Below are 16,859 nucleotides of genomic sequence, written 5' to 3'. Positions count from 1 at the left end.
GAGACCTCCCCCTCCAGGGGCGATGACCACACCACAGTCCCTTCTCCTCTACTCTCCTCTCGGAAATTTTGGCACACATACACACAAGCCCGGCATAAATTTGAAGCCTCCGAGTCCAGGACTTGAACCACAATTAACTGCATGGGAGTACAGCAATGTAACCATTACACCATCTGTGGGCTCCAGTGTGAACTTTTTAATTGCCAATATCTTTGTGTGGCAGTGTGAACTTTTTAATTGCCAATATCTTTGCGTGGTCATCAGAGAGAGAAAGAGAGAGACAGACAGAGAGAAATCACACTCCAAAGGACCAGAGTCATGCTACAATCCTTTCTTGTACATTTCTCCATCCATCAGGATTTAGGGCATGAATGGACACACACCTGAGTGTTTTTCAAGCTACTGAGGACAGGATTCAAACTATGGTTGGATATGTGGGATCTGGCTCCCAATGCACAGTACTTAATCACTGCATTCTGGAATCATCCTGCTCTACTCCAAAAACACCCCCTTTTTTTTTTTGGAGAGATTTTCACTGTAGGGCGCGTGCGCTCGCCAGACAGACAGAGAGAGACATAGAGACAGAAAGCGAGAAATCACCCCCCAGGGGGAATGGTCACGCCGCAATCCCTTCTCCTCCATTCTCCTCTCGGGATCTTGGGCACGCACGCACACGCGCCCGGCGTGAGTTTTAAGTCACCGGGTCCGGGACACGAACCGCGGTCGACTACGTGGGAGTCCAGCGATATAGCCATTACGCTAACTGCTGGTTCCCAACACCCCCTATTTTTAAGGCAGTTCTAAAGCCAAATATTTTAAATAATGCACATAATCACTTCCTATTCCACCCTCCACCACACACACATACCCTGGCCCACTTGTTCTGTTGTTCAGCCTTTGTATCTCCCATATCCTTAAGGCAGGTTGCAACCCAATGGGAAGTATGCACGGACTCCACCATGGAGGCCAAAAGACAGCTGCTGACCCTCAACTACTGTTTCTAGGTCCCCGTCGATCTCTGTGGTGGGGCTGGGTAACACAAACTTTCTTCACACTCTATTTTCCCACAGAAAGGCTTGAAGTGAAATATTGTCATGTTGGAGCATGTTTTCCTTTTTGAGTCCAGCAATATTTTCATCCAAAAAGTTGGAAAAAAATTAGACTAATAATTTTATATGCCATTCTAAGATTCCCTTTTTCTCTTTGACCATAGATGACAAATTAAAATGGCCAATTCTGGAACCAATAGTTGGTGTAATGGCTATGTCACTGGACTCCCATGTAGTCGACCACAGTTTGAGTCCCAGACCCAGTGGCTTAAACTCACGCTGGGCACGTATGTGTGCATGCCCAGGATCCCAAGAGGAGAATGAAGGAGAAGCAATTGTGGCATGGTCATCCTCGTGGGGGGTGATTCTTGCATTCTGTCTCTGTCTTTCTGGCGAGCTCACACCCTATAGCAAAACCTCTCCAAAAAACAAAAAGAAGGCCAATTCCAAATATGTAATAAAGAATTACTTATGACAATAATATCAATATAATTATTGTTGTTGGAAAAGTCATGGCATATTTTTTCTATGTCAAAATGCATCATGAGTTTTCCAACAACTTGGTACAAGAGAGATTAAAATATTTTCCTTATTATTTGAAATAGCTATTAACTTCCTGGAAATCTTTAGAATAAAAGAAAATGGAATTTGTTAGAAATAATGTCTTGGAAAATGTAAAATTAACATTTTTATTCACAATTATGAAGGGCAAGGTTTTCATGCCTTTCTACTATTCAGATATAAAATCTCTGATTCAAATCAGTAGGATTTCTTGACAAAATCTTTAAAGCTCATTATATAAATGCTAAAAATCTGGTGTAATTTCCAAGCAGTAGTATTCTTTGAAAGCATCTCCTCCATGAAAGGCAGCATTCAGAATCTGTATCTACATATAGATATATAAACTATGTAAAGGGTCTAATGGAAGATATGATTTTTTTTTGTTAATAATTTGCTTCAGGGAATGTGCACTCTACCAGAGAGAAGAGAGGGGAGAAGGAAAGGGGAGAAAAGTGAGAAAGAACCCCTACTTTGTGGGGGATGGCCACTCCACAATCCCTTCTCTTCCATTCTCTTCTTGAGATTTTAGGCACACATGCATACGCGTCTAGCCTGTATCTCAGGATGATGAGTCTGGGACCTGAACTGCGCGGCTGGACATGTGGACTCCAGATGCTTTAACTTCCATGACACCAGCTGGCCCAAGATATGAAAGATTTTAATCCAGAGGAAAGTTCTGGCAATATTGTGAGGGTTTTTCATGATCTTCCCTGACTTAGAATGACATCACCAGGACAGGCCTGTGTCTGGGCAGCCTCGTGATTCAGCGCTCCCCATCACTTATTCCATAAACACCCTCTTTGACTAGGGTGGGCTGGGCTATAATGTCCTAACATTTCACATTCATACACAAAAGCATCTGGACTGTTCCCTCAGGCGCTGACCAGCTGGGTTCCTGGTGCAGGATCCCTATGATCCCTCCACTCACCCTTCCTCTCAGCGGCCTCGGCCCTGGTCAGGTAGTGGTAGAAGTGATCCAGTTTATCTGGCTGCTCCTCCAGGGGCTTCTGCAGCCAGAAGATGGACCTGCGTTTCGCAGCCTCCCGCAGGGAATCCCACTGCTCCATCAGAGCGAAGAGCTCAGTGAAGGACTTGTGATACCCATCTTGCAGCATGTCCACGCAGATGTTCTTCGAGTACGTGTTCCTGTAACTGCGGACGAGAAGCAGGACGCTCAACGCTTGACTTAATCTTTGCACTCTGTGCAGGGTTTTCATTCTCTTATAATTAAAGGGTGAATCTCACTGTCTTTTTTTTTTTCTTTCTCCCATTGAAAGCACACTGAGAACTATCAAAAGATCTTTGCCTCAAACACTTATAATTGAACAACTTCAGTTTAATGAAAGATGCCAGGAGCTATCTCAATACAGTAATTTTAATGAAATTACATTATAAATATGTCAGTTCCAGAGCAGGGCTCTCTTTGATAAGGACAAATAAGCTAGTTGACTGACAAGATTCAAGAATACCAGTAGACCAGCCTCTTACTACACTTCCTATTCCTCAAAAAACACAAAAATTCCATTAAGCCAAGCAAAACTCTAACTTGCCATTTAATATCAAAACAATGCACTCTAGACATTGGGTAGTTTCATTCTATGCTATGGAAATTCCTAATTCATTCTTTCATTTCATAAGGAAAATATTTATTGAAATCTCTTACTAAGTACATTTTTAAAGGTTTTTGCTATAAAGAACATGCACTTTCTCAGAGAGAGACAGAGAGGGAAAGTGAGAAATTCCAGGTAGGATGGTGGTGCTCTTTTCCTCTCAGGAGTTTGGGCACACATGTACCCAGCATGATTTTCAAACCACCGGGTCCAGGACTTGAACCATAGTCAGCCATGTGAAATCCAGTGTCTTAACCACCACACCACTGGCTGGCCATCTAGGACTTGAACCCTAGTCAGCCATGTGAGATCCAGTGTCTTAACCACCACACCACTGGCTGGCCCCACTAAATAACATTTTAAAAACTATTTTCATGGTCAACCCTTATTCATATCCCATCCCTGGTGGCTTAAAAAGCATTCATAGCATAGCACACATGCATGTGTACCCCATAGCATGAGAGGATGAAAAATGGAGGAAAAATTATTGTGGTGTGACCATTTCTCATTGAGGGAGGTGTGAGGTGGGGGCAGAGATGGGATCTCTTTCTCTCTGGTGATCATGCACACCCTCTGAGAAGAAAAAAATAATTTGAATGTGGAGTGGAAACAGCCCAGAACTAGTCAGAATACCTGAAGCAGGGCCCAGTTTTACCTAAACCTCCCTGGACTTCATTTCTTCTAATCTGCAAGATGTGTATGTTAATATGAGTGGACTTGAATGAGTTTATGGGAAAATAGAATAAGGTACACATTTATTTTGGTGCAACATTTTCTGAAATTCATGCCTAGTTTCTCCCCAATACACTTTTCCATGAACTTGTTGAAGACCGCACATATATACCCTACCTATTCCACAGGATTCTTCTAGGCACCAAATGAAATCCTCCTCCCAGCAGTGTAAAACCCACTCTACTGCTTCTCAGTTCTTGGCTATGCAAGAGATTCATCCATAAAGTTAAAAAATAAATAAATAAATAAATAAATAATGTCCAGGCTCCATCTGGCAAGGATCTCTTATTCAGTGGATTAGATTAGGCATAGAACAAAACCAAGAGTGGGAAGGAGAGTGTGAGATACAAAGTTTACAAGAAAGGCAGGGCCCAGATCACGAAAACATCTCAATGAAGCAAAGGCGAGAAGTCTGGACCCAAGAGCCACTGGGAAGAGTATGTCAGGGACTGACAGGGTGAGATCACTTTTTTTCTTTGCTTGCTTGGTTTGGAGCTCTAGTGTCCTCCTCCCTCAGGGCAGGGCTTTCCTTATTACAGCAAGAGCTTCACCAAGGCCACTCCACCAGCCAGTTGAAGTCCAACCAGTTTCTAAAGGGGAGGGTACATTTTAGTATCTGGAAGGGGTGTCCCAGCTGCACTGCAACCCTCTCCCACAGGCAGCCAAATTGTTAGAGAAATAGCTCACAAAGAGAAAAAAGAAACCATGCTCCTAAGATCAAGTCACCCTTTAGTACGAGACCAAGAAATAGGTGAAATGGGGAAGAGAAAAGGAGTAGTGGTTTTTGCCTGTGCCAGCTCTCCAGTCGAGAGAGAATCTGGAGAACAAGAATCTGGAGAAGGCTCCACAGGATGCTAGGAAGAGCTTGTTCCTCCCTCCCCACTCCCCCACCAATCAAACCCTGGAGGGGATCCAAGAGGACACTAGAGTCAACAGCTATTGAAATCCAGGGGGACCTAAGAGTAGAAAACACTCATGCTTTCCCACTGAGAGTCTTGAAGGAAGGATGATCAAACCCTACTACCTGAAGGAATGGAAAGACAGAAGTTACTGCATAGGGTTTCCAGGCAAAGAGGACCGAGCTGGCCCAGCAATCCTCCAGCCCCAGAATGGTATAAAAAGAGTACTGTGTTATTCCAGTGGGCTCCGTGTGGGACACACAAGTTACTGAAAGAGGAGGACTGACATGTTTGTTATGATGTCAGCTGGTCCCATCTGTGCTAAAAGGCTGTTGTTCATGGACTGCCCACTGGGGACTGAAGGAAGACACAGTTACGGCTCTGAGCAGCCCTGGAGAGCACCCGAAGTGGTCAAGCCAGATTGTCTGCAGAGCTGGTGGAATAAGAATAGATCAAGATCTTCGAGGATGGGTGCCTCCCTGTCTGGGATCCCCTAGGCTACCAATGCAGTCAGTTACAAGGAAGAGAAAACTTGCCTCCAGTCCCTTCACAAATGGAGGCTTCTGTTTTCTGCCTAAAGTGAGGCAGCTGAGGGCCTTGGTTCAGTGGCCTGGGAAGGCCCATATCTTTGGGATTATCTTGACCTTTTCCTCTTGCCTGTCCCCTGCTGGTCTCTACAAGGCTGCTGCAGCTCCAGGTAGCATGTCCACCTTCAAAAGACGACTGGGGAAAGTGGGGTGGCATCCATTGTTTCTTTCCCAATTTTTGGAAACACAAAAGCATCCCTGCCACTACCGCTACTGGATCTCCACTCTGGTCCTGTTGGCCAGAACTGTAGCATCCGTCCCCAGCTCCCTGGCTGCAAGGAGTCTGGATAACTGTTATTCTGCCCACTCTCAGGCACACTGATGCCTGAATCAAAACTGGAGTTTTAGGCTAACAAAGAGGGGGAGAACAGATACTGGATAGGCAAATGCAGTGACAATGACGACACCTTAGATCAAGGTCTGAAAGTAAATACTGTCACAACCCACAACCCCATCCCTTAGTACTCCCTCTCCTTCCCCCACACACCAGGGTTGCCAAATAAAATACAGAATGCCCAGTTGAAGTTGAATATCAGATAAACACTGAACGATTTTTCATTGGGTCATCAGAAAAGTCGCGGTGTATTTTTCTATGTTTTTCTATGCTAAAATGCATCATGACTTTTCTGATGACCCAATAGTACCAATATACCCCAAATATTGCATGGGACATGCTTGTACTAAAAAAAAATGCATCATGACTTTTCTGATGACCCAATAGTGCCAATATACCCCAAATATTGCATGGGACAAAAAAGTTTCTTGTTTTTAAAACCCCAATTCAACTGTATGTCCTATATTTTAATTTGCTAAATTTAGTAGCTCTCAGCCCCTCTAGCCCCCAGCAGTGCGCTGCTGTTTCTATATAAGAAAATAGGGTGAGGGGAAGAGGTTTCAGAATCTTAAATAACCTGAAAAACTGCCGAATTGGACTGACTTCACCTGAGAGCGACAAGATTGGATTTTTACACTAGGGAGGATCAAGGCTCAGGGCCAGGAATTAAAATTAAGTTATAAAAAAATAAAGACTTTCGATTTAGCATCCTTGAGCCTGTGACTCTGAAATTCACACCTGGTCCAAGAGAAGGGATAGGAGGAGAGGAAATCTGGAGGTGGGAGAACGGATGGGAGATTTTGGTGGTCTTGGGAAAAAGTGGCAATTGGGGTTGGAACCAGGGTATACGTGGGGGATGAAAAGACGTAGGTGGATTTAAACACATTCAAAGTGGCAATTGGGGTTGGAACCAGGGTATAAGTGGGGGATGAAAAGACATAGGTGGATTCAAACACATTTAGGAAATGAAAGTTTTGATTACTCCCTGGTGACTGAATGGGTGGTGGAGGCTGCGGGAAAGGTAAAGCTAGGATGACAGCCAGGTTTGGGGACTGGGTACCAGGTAATGCTAATTTGCTAAAGAGGGGAACATGAAAGGATGACCAGGTTTGGGGAGATAATGAGTTTGAGTGCAGATAATTCAAGATTTGAAGAGCCTGATGGGACATTGAAGTGGTGGCCTCGGAAGCTCCAGAGGACAAGGGGCCAGACATCCAGACTGGCTTTGAACAAGCAATCCCATCTCTGTATGTCTGTGCATTGGTTGTCGGCATGTATTCCTATGAGTGACAGAAGTGTTCTGGACAAAAATAAAATCATAAATAAATAAAAGTTACAACATTGGCTTTAAACAATAAAAATAAGCACAAGGTAGGGCAATTCAGAGTCCGTCACAATTCTAACCCCAGCTGGGACAGAAATGCAGAAAATTGTTCTCTGGGCATTATTTTCCTTACTTAGAGGATGAGGTGTGTTTTTTTGTTTGTTTGCTTTTTACTTTTTCCTCTTTATTCATGATAGAACATAGCGAGATAGAGAGAGAGGAAAGCACCTTCTACAGGTCTGGTCAAGCCACGATCCCCTTCCCCTCCTCCATCCTTGAGCCCGTCAGATCTTGGACACTCAGCTGTGCATGACTTGTTTCAGGCCAACCAGGCCATGGGTTCAAACGGGGATCACCACGTGGGATCTGGTTTCCCGTGAGCAGCCCTTAACAGCTGCACCCCCCGAGTCAGGCCAACGCAGGTGCTTTTGCAGGTTCTGGTCCACCCTATACCTAATTCCACTTCCACATTTTAAGGCAGCACTCCACAACACTTCTGGAAATAACCAGTCCCCATTGTGCGTATCTTCAAAAACTCCCTAGCCAGCAGTGGTTATTGGTCCAAGTTAGGTCAACTGATTTGTCCTCTAATATTTTGGACCTTGAAATAAGCAATGCAAGGGTATAAGGGGCTCCTGGAGCTTAATTAATCTGGCATTGGTGTCTTAAAAGATTCTCAAGTAGTTGTGTCTACTTTGATCCATTCAAGGATCCTGTGTCTTGTCCTTTTCTTCTCAGCAAGGTTCTTCCCTAAATTCCACTAGTTATCTTATATCCTTCTAGTAAAATTGTTTCCACGTAATTTAGTCAGAATCAGTTTCTGCTTCCTGGGACCGGAGAACACCTACTGATTTAGAAGATGCTGAACTAAAATTATTTGCAATTATTTACAATGATAAAACTAATATCAATTTTTAAACTTCTAATCAGTATCTTAAAATGACAGTTCTTTATGAAAATATTCCACATAGAAACATATTTAAATAGGTGTATGTAACTATGGTGATGTCACCTCTATTTCATACACATATTTGTATGTACACACATATGTGCATACATATACACATGTATTCCAATGTTTTAGTAAGCCTCATTATTCATAATTAAGAGAAAAGGCATTTACAGCTATTTATCGAATAGGTTCCTATTTAAACCTTCATGGTTACAGTTAAGGCAATTTACTTATTTTAGCCAGAAAAATCTTCATTTACTAGAATAAATTGGCTATCTGAAAATAAAAATGTATGCCAATTTCCATCATTACATTTGGATTTCTCAGATTTTATATCATATAACACAGAAGGACAGCCAAAGCTCACTTTTGTACAAAAAGGAATTTTTTTAAAGCACAAACAGAAAGATAAACAGAACTCAAATTCATTATTTTGATTACTTCATTTTGACATAAAGTTTTTAGTCTTTTGGTTTTGTTTACACATTAAAACATTTAGGAACACTAGTCTCAATGAAAAGACAGTGTTTTTAAGCATTAGAAGCAGAAAAATCTCCTTGAACTGGTGCCACTACATTGGGTGAAAATTGAGCAGGTTGGTAAGTTTTATGGAGAGACTTAATATTATGGAATTTGAAGAGAGTTCTGATAGGAGAGGGGAATGTGTGTATGTGTGTGTGTGTGTGTGTGTGTGTGTATGCCATTCAGAGCAACAAAACTTGTGACACTCTTGGCTGTGTTGGTCTTCATCCATCTGTATTCTAAAGAGCATTGTCACTGCAGATTCCTGAGGCTGTGCTGAGAGAAGGAATTGCCATTTGGAGAAGAGTTTAAAGAATGGAGTTAAGAAGTCATGTATTTCATATGGGTTTTGAATACCATTCAAAGGCATAATTCAATGGAGAATTGGCTATTTTGAATTTATATAAAAATTTCACTAGAAACTTCTGAGATTAAAAAAAATCTTGAAACTGACAGAAAGCGAAACTGAACAATCTGATAGAACTCTCTAGCAGTTGAATGTGCGGAGATAGTGGGAAATGGAGAGCTTCCTGTTAAATAACCACGGAGCTACCAACAGCAGACGGTGCTTAAGTTCTGCCTTAACTATTTCAGATAGCTTCTATTTCCAGAGCACCCATATGTGTCAGGCGCTGTGTAGACATTTCTAACTCACATGATAACTCTATAAAATACTACTTCTATTTATCCAGATAAAAAAGTCTTCAGTGAGGTTGAAAACTGCCCAAAACCTATGATACAGGTTAGGTTAGTAAGTAGCAGAGTCAGAATTCACACCCAGCTCTTGCTGACTGCAAATTCCAAATTCTCTCTACCTCCCTATATTACTTCTATAAGGTTAAATATTGCTGCTTTTCTGTCTCCTTCTCCTCACAATTTGCACTGATTATTTAGGAATTTGACAATTACAGTGTAACACTCCAATTTGAACGCTGTTATTTTTATCCATGCTAAACCACATTTCTGTTGGATTAAAGAAAGAGATCAGTATCATTCTGTGACTCCCCCGGAACAACCCCATCCTTAAAGGGAGGAATGGCCGGTAGCCCTTATAAAAAGCAAATTGATAGATGTGATTCCCACTCAAGGGTGTAGAGTCTAACAGGGAAAATACTGAGAAACATTTAGAAAGGATAAAAACCACACACTTCTACAAACATGGAAAAAAATGAACAGATGGAATGAATAGATATGACAACTTATTTTATTCCCTTTGCACCTAAACTAATATATCTAATAATTAATATAAATATCTATATGTCCATAAGCCTGTGCAAATATATGATTAATATATTTAACGTATTTTTTTAGGATGAGCTGAAATTATGGTATCAAGGTAAAGCTTCTCATTCAGTAAAATATTTAAGAAGCACTTCAATGGAAAAACCATACTTTAAAACAAGATCATAAAATTTTTATTTAATCTGACAAAGATAAACTGGAAAGATATGTAATATCTAATCAAAAGTCAAGATAATACTTTTATTCCATTACGTTAATATTTATAAGTCACTAGTGGGTTATCTATGTGTCAGTTATAGCAGTCTTATATTCATATTGTAGGGATAAATGTTATTTGAATCACCTACGGGATAATTACATTGACTTAAATTAATGCTTAAACAGCTTCAGTTAATATAATTTCCATGGAAGAAAGTGAATCACAGTTCTTACCCCTGCTTTTCTGTGTAGGTACATATTACATATAGTATAAATTTTAAAAAGTCATTTCTTGATATATACAGACTAACTCAAGTGTTTGTAGTTTTTCTGTGAAAACGACCATAAAACGACCATTTTTTTTAAAGTGAAAATAATGCCATAACATTTCCCCGACCATGTAAATATGTAGAGAAGCTAAATATATATATAATATTATATATAAGTGTATATTATAATAGATGTATTGTAATACATATGTGTGTAAAATGGAGTATTTGGAATGGTTTTAAAAACATAGAATTACAATGAAAATTAAAAGACTTTTTTCAAGTTTTAGGTTTTAACAATTATTTGTCATAGTACTGATTAACAGCAATTAATAATTGCATGACCATCACTAATCCACAGACTTTTGCAATAAACATGGGAGAGTTAGGATTTTTAGGCCTTGTCATTTATTTTTCATGTATATCAAAATATATCGAGAAAAAACTTTCAGTATCAAAAAGTCTCCTTTATAAATTTAAAAGATTTTCAATGAGTTGACTGGTCTCTGGGGGCATCTACTGGAAATTTAGCAAACTGCAGTCGCATAATGTAAATTTGATAACTTTCATTTTCCATCTTAATACAGACATTATTGTAATTGATATGCAAATAAGGCGACACTCAAAGAAGATAAATGTAAAGTTATGCATGGTATTCTACCCCATCCATCTGGTAACAGAAAAACATGTAGCTGTCTATGAGATCAGTTAACAAATAATTAACAGTTAGGAATGTAAATAGGGCAGGTGACATATCACAGATGAACAGTTTTCCAACAATTTTCATTTTCAGAAAAATTAGATGTTTTAGAGGTAAACGTATGCATTTTTATAACGGGGTATTTTTATTGATACAAATAAAGTGCCTATAAAAACACTTTTAAATTATGATAGTTTAAAACAAATTCATTTGGTACCTGAGTTCACACACCAGTCATAAAAATCCTGAAGATCACTGCTTATTTCCTGTGTGACTTCCCTTAACAATTACACATCAAGATTTGAAAAAGTAGAATTGATTTACTTGAATCTAAACACTCTATCTTCTATCATCATTATGTATTATGGTTAGAATTAGTCACTAAAATGAACATTGCCATACATTTCTTCTAAACACTTCAGGACTTCCTTAAAGAATAATGAGAATGTAACAAAAGAGAAAATAAGAAACTAATGTGAAATGTATTACACCATTATATATTTTATACAATCATATAATTTTATATAAAACTCTCTTATAAGATCGAAATACCTAACATTTCAATCTCATTCCAAAGAAACACTTTAATATGCATGTATAAGTTTATACTTTTAAAAATATTTCATTAAAATTACAATTTAAATAAACATGAAATGACTTAATTGTGTAAACTAAAAAACTAGTCAATATTAAAATGTTACCAAAAATCAGAATATAATTCTTAATATAGTAAGAATCTTGTTTCAGTTCAGATAATTCTTAAGATAGTAAGAATCTTGTTTCAGTTCAGATTTAAATTCAATTTAGATAGCTGGACTAATTTGATAATTTGAAAATAAATGAATAGGAGCTGGCAGGTGGTATGGGGGTTAAAGGTGCTGGCCTTTCACATGGCCGACCGTTGTCTGAGTCCCGGACCTGGCAGCTTGCTTTCTCACTTTCTCTCTCTCTCTCTCTCTGTCTCTCTTCTCTCTGTCTCTCTCTGGCCAAATTAAAATAAAATAAACGAAGTAATTCTTTAAAAGAAAAGAAAATAAGTAGATAATATGTGTCCCACTCCAAGAAATTATGGAATGTAATTTTACGATTTCCTAAACGGTTGTAAATGTACTAATCCAAATATTTACAGCAAACTTATTAATACAAATAGAAGTTTTGCTTTATATTTTCAGAAAACAAATTTTCATCTCTTAATAATAGAAGTTAGGAAATACAGTCAGACTCTCAATATTTTAAAGAACATTTACAAATCAAAAAATACCACTTGGAAAAAACTAACCTAAATTCAATCTTTAATTCTTTTTTAAAACACTAATAATAATAATAAAGAAATAAAGTTTACCCTATAGTACAATATTTTGGAATAGATTATGGCAAACATAATTCTTCAACAAATAATAAAATACTTGAAAATGTGATCAAGAAAGAATTTTTCCAATGCCACAATAAGAATTAATTTTAATATGGGTGATTTTATTTTAGGACAGATGTAATATATTTGTGGAATAGAACAAAAATTACTTCACTGATTTAGCCATCTTGCAGTCGGTAACTGATGTTAGCATTGAAGACAGTAATTTTTTGTAAGATCAATGAATGTTTATAAGGCAAACAGTATTTTCACTGGTGATTAGTACCAGATATCAGAGAAAAGCCATGATCATTTAGTAGATGGAACAGGACTGCAGTCCCCAAATAGCTTTAAGTAATTCCCTTAATAAAACAAAGGCATTTTTTTGACATGCATACCCTGTTAAAAATTATTTCCTCAAGTGAATTCCCATCAAACAAATATTTGAAGTACAGTGATTATTGCTGATTGAAAATGAATAAACTATTCATCATCACTATAAAATTTTACCAAAATATTTCCATATTAGCTGTTATGCAGCATTTTAGCATCATTTATTTTCTTTGTTAAAAAATCTCAACCTTAAACAAATTTTAAAAGGTTTTCTTTAGAAGTTTGGTGAAAAAAAAATGAGAAGAAAATGCCTTAGATGAAACTAATTATACATGCAATTTTAATAAATGGTCTTAATACTATGCAAACCTCTTTGAGAAATCAAACTTTTCATATGAAATAATGTTTTAAGCCAAAGATTAGACATGTTCAAATGTGAAATGAATGTGATTCTTAAAGAGGAATTTTTTAGGGAAAATATTTTAAAGCCAGAATTACAACACTTGAGTCCAAACCCCTATGGCTAACGAAAGCTATCATATGATTCAAGTTCTTTTCTTTCGAAGTACACTATAACTTCAACTATAGGAAAACCAATTAAACCAGGCTGAAACACAAAACCTAAGAATAATTCTGTTTTTTTTTTTTGTTTTTTAAATTGAGTTATAATGATAAAAAGGAATCTGAATAAGTAATATAATTGTGTTATATTCTGGTCCTACAGTAATGACATATGAAAAAAAGAAAAACAAAAATATAAGCTTCATATCACATGACTACAAACTATAGACACACATTTGTAAACATGATCACCCTTGCTCAATGATAATTTTGTATGAATCAGTATTTACAGTTCTTGTGAACAAAAAACTCTATATAGCATATTAGCTTGTTGGGAAAGTCATAATGTGTTTTTCTATTAAAAAATTCATCATGACTTTTCCAACAACCCAATAATATCCATTGTTTCTTCAAACATAATTCTTGTGATGTCCTCCATTTTATTTGAAATTCTATTACTTAAGTAATTTTCCTTAAATAATATTTAAATTTTTTCTTTCAGTTTCCTATACATCTTTATAAATAAAAGAACTATCAACTTTCCATACAAATCGAGTGAAATATCCAACTTTCAATAAAAATGGAAAGCTGGAAAATAAAAAGAACAAACTTAGTAAAAACAACAAGTTGTATTAGAAAGAAAACTTTGGCTTGCTGAGTTCTTTTTCACTAAAGTATGTCATACATTTTATCTTTGCAAGAGTTTGACGAGTTTTGCAAGTAAAATTCTGTTTCCTCTACACTTGCTAATAGTCATGAGAATCTGTAGTTTGCACCTTCCCATTAAAAATGTATTGTATTTTTTTGAAATTATTCACCCCGCCTTTTATCCAGATCATGTCTTTGAAAGGAGGAAGTAGATAATAAATGGAATAATTCATGATTTCCCATTAAATATGAAACTTTCTTTTGCAGAGTTTAGAAAATGAAGTTCTACATAATGTACAAAAGTTGATTAGAACTTTTTTAACCTTTTCAAGAAAAATCCCTTCACATTAAACAACTGCATGAGGAGGTTTCTTTGGGAAAAGTAAACCAATCAATTCTTTACATCTATAGCTTTGTCATGCATATTCTAATATTGCTCCCTTCAAACATATATTTCCTTATACTATTTAAAAAGTATTAAAATGATGACAAGAAAAATAGTATACATTGGACTAAAAGCAGAACAAGTATTTAAGAGAAATATAACATGTTTAAAATACAAAGAGAAAAATCATATAAATTAAAAATGAAAACAAAACATTACTCATGCTCTTTTCAGAAATGTAATGGATGATAGTCTAAGGTAAACAACAAAACTGCCTTTACATTTCTCTTATTATTACATTTCTTCTAGTGAGGTAAAGATATCTTTTCAGGAGAAAACATATCTATTTACAAAAAATAGGTATTTCTTTTTTACAAATTATTTGTTGGGCTCTGTTAACTATCCTTTTTGCCCCCTACCCCTAGACTTTGTATTATTTAATACATTTTTTTAAAAATTTCAACCAAATGATTTTTAAGGCTCATTCTAGCTCTATCATTTTATATTTCTTGAGAAGAAATCTGTAATAATTTAACTAAGGAAAAATGTCAAGTTTCAACTATGTAAGTGTACTAATTTACCTCATTTCTTCGGGATTTTAGGTTTCTAGTATAGGGATAGTTCATCTTTCCAATAAAAATATTTTAATATTTCCCATTTCAAAAGATAAATTAGAATATATTTTCTGTCATACTGCAATACTGAAAAGATACTTACAAACTGTAAGCCACGTGAAGAAATGTTTCATGTATGCTCTTTAATTATCATTAGAAAGTCTACTGCACTTCCAAACAGCGAAGCCAGGATTGCTCACAGATGATATGTACACAATAATCAACTTTCAGAACATAATAAAAATAAAAAGTAAATTGATCATTTTGATGCTTTAGTCAGATGACATTTGTAAAAATATATCAGAATAATTTTATTGCAGCTATCTTAAATATTTAGAAAACTGCTAGCTGTAAATAAGAGCTTAGGGTTGTAAGATCAAATAATGTACATCAATAAGAATATCATAAGAACAAAAGAAGTATTTGTGAGAAGATAAAAGCCTTGAATTTCAAACTAAAAAAAAAAAGAACAATATAAAATAGATATATCATAGGCAAAGAACATTTTATTTCCTTTGTTTGTTTCACATATAAAAGTGTGAATGCCAATGAAAAGAAAGCTTGTATGGCATCATTAATATTAGGCAAAACAGAATTCAGGCAGAAGAAAATGAAAAGAGCATAAGAATATCAGTGATTCAGAAACAGATTAATTTACTGAGAAATAAAGCAGGTAGGAAACAATGTACCGAGCATAAGAATATCAGTGATTCAGAAACAGAGCAATATAGCAGGTAGGAAACAATGTACTCAATAATATAGCTTCAAAATATGTAAAATTAACAAAATAGTAAGGAGAAATTAGTTTTAGTGAATTTTATTCAGATACTAACAGAGGAGAAAATATTGGAATAAGAATTGCCTAGCTTGATTGAAGTAACAGGCTTAAGCTATTCGATTTGGGAAGATTTTTCAATAATGGTCTACCAAATAAATAGAAAATACACATTTATTTCTCAAAAAATAGAAAGAATATTACAAAAATTACCATATACTGACCACACTGGATACTTCATAAATCGATATTATACAGGATATATTCACTGAGCACAAGAGTCACTTCCCGATACTACATTCCTCTACCCCCTCAAAAAACAAACACCAAACAACTATGCACCTGCAAATCAATACATATATTTTTAATGTTCTCATTGTCTAAAGGAAACATCACTATGGAAATTTTCATATATTTAAAATAGAAAGAAAAAACAAAAACCTAAGTATCAAATCCTAGAGGAAGAAGTCATCACGGCATTCAAAAGGAAGTCTGCAGATTTAAGGGCATTTGTTAAAGAACAGGAAAAATTGATATGAGCAAAGGAGCAAGTTTTCAACCCAAGATGCTGGGGGAAATCCTTACAAAATACACAACAAAGTAACTCAAATATAAGACAGGGTAGGAAATATTAGGGGTAGCTCATAAAGTTAATAAATTAGTAAGAAATAAAAAAACTGATCTATAAAACAAACAAACAAACAAAAACCAGGTTATATATAAAGACAAAGCGGCCTAATGGTGGTGCAGGCAGTAAGGTGAGGCTTTACAGTACCAGAGCCACAAAGAAGACCAAAAGTTCACATCCTGGGTCAACCTGAAATATGCCAGGCACACACATGAATGTCCATCATTCTGGCTAGCTGGACGGCTGGAAATGAGGATATTTTGAGAAGATGAGACATTATAGAAACTTTGTAGAGGGTGTCCTCCTTTTTTTTTTCACAAAAGAAAATACATTTCAATAATAATTTTGGGGAAGATAAACAAATCTTTGTAAGCATAATCAAGGAAGACGAAAATAGATGTCACCAAAAATAGTACCAGGAATAAAAACAATAATGCAGGTTCTAATGATAATTACAGTAACATCTAACTTTTATTGAATGTTAAATGATATACCAGGTATTGTTCTCAATAATTATCTTATGTAAACCTTACATGCACTATTATCATCTCCATTTTATAGATGAAGAAACCGTGGTACAAAGAG

General features: G+C 36.4%; 1 protein-coding gene across 3 annotated transcripts in view; it reads right to left on the bottom strand.

Annotated features, from left to right (window-relative positions):
• The window catches only part of TTC29 (tetratricopeptide repeat domain 29), a 268,610-nt gene that overhangs the window by 206,414 nt on the left and 45,337 nt on the right, over positions 1–16,859 (bottom strand). For all 3 annotated transcript variants that reach the window (XM_006143456.2, XM_006143455.1, XM_006143457.2), the window contains exon 5: positions 2,539–2,762. In XM_006143456.2, the coding sequence (XP_006143518.1) occupies positions 2,539–2,762 (224 nt within the window). The remainder of the gene's footprint in view (positions 1–2,538; positions 2,763–16,859) is intronic.

This window comes from Tupaia chinensis, unplaced genomic scaffold, assembly GCF_000334495.1.
Source record: "Tupaia chinensis unplaced genomic scaffold, TupChi_1.0 Scaffold000098_3, whole genome shotgun sequence".
Classification (NCBI taxonomy): domain Eukaryota; kingdom Metazoa; phylum Chordata; class Mammalia; order Scandentia; family Tupaiidae; genus Tupaia; species Tupaia belangeri.
Note: the sequence above shows the minus strand (reverse complement) of the source record. Positions and strands in the feature narration are given on the sequence as shown.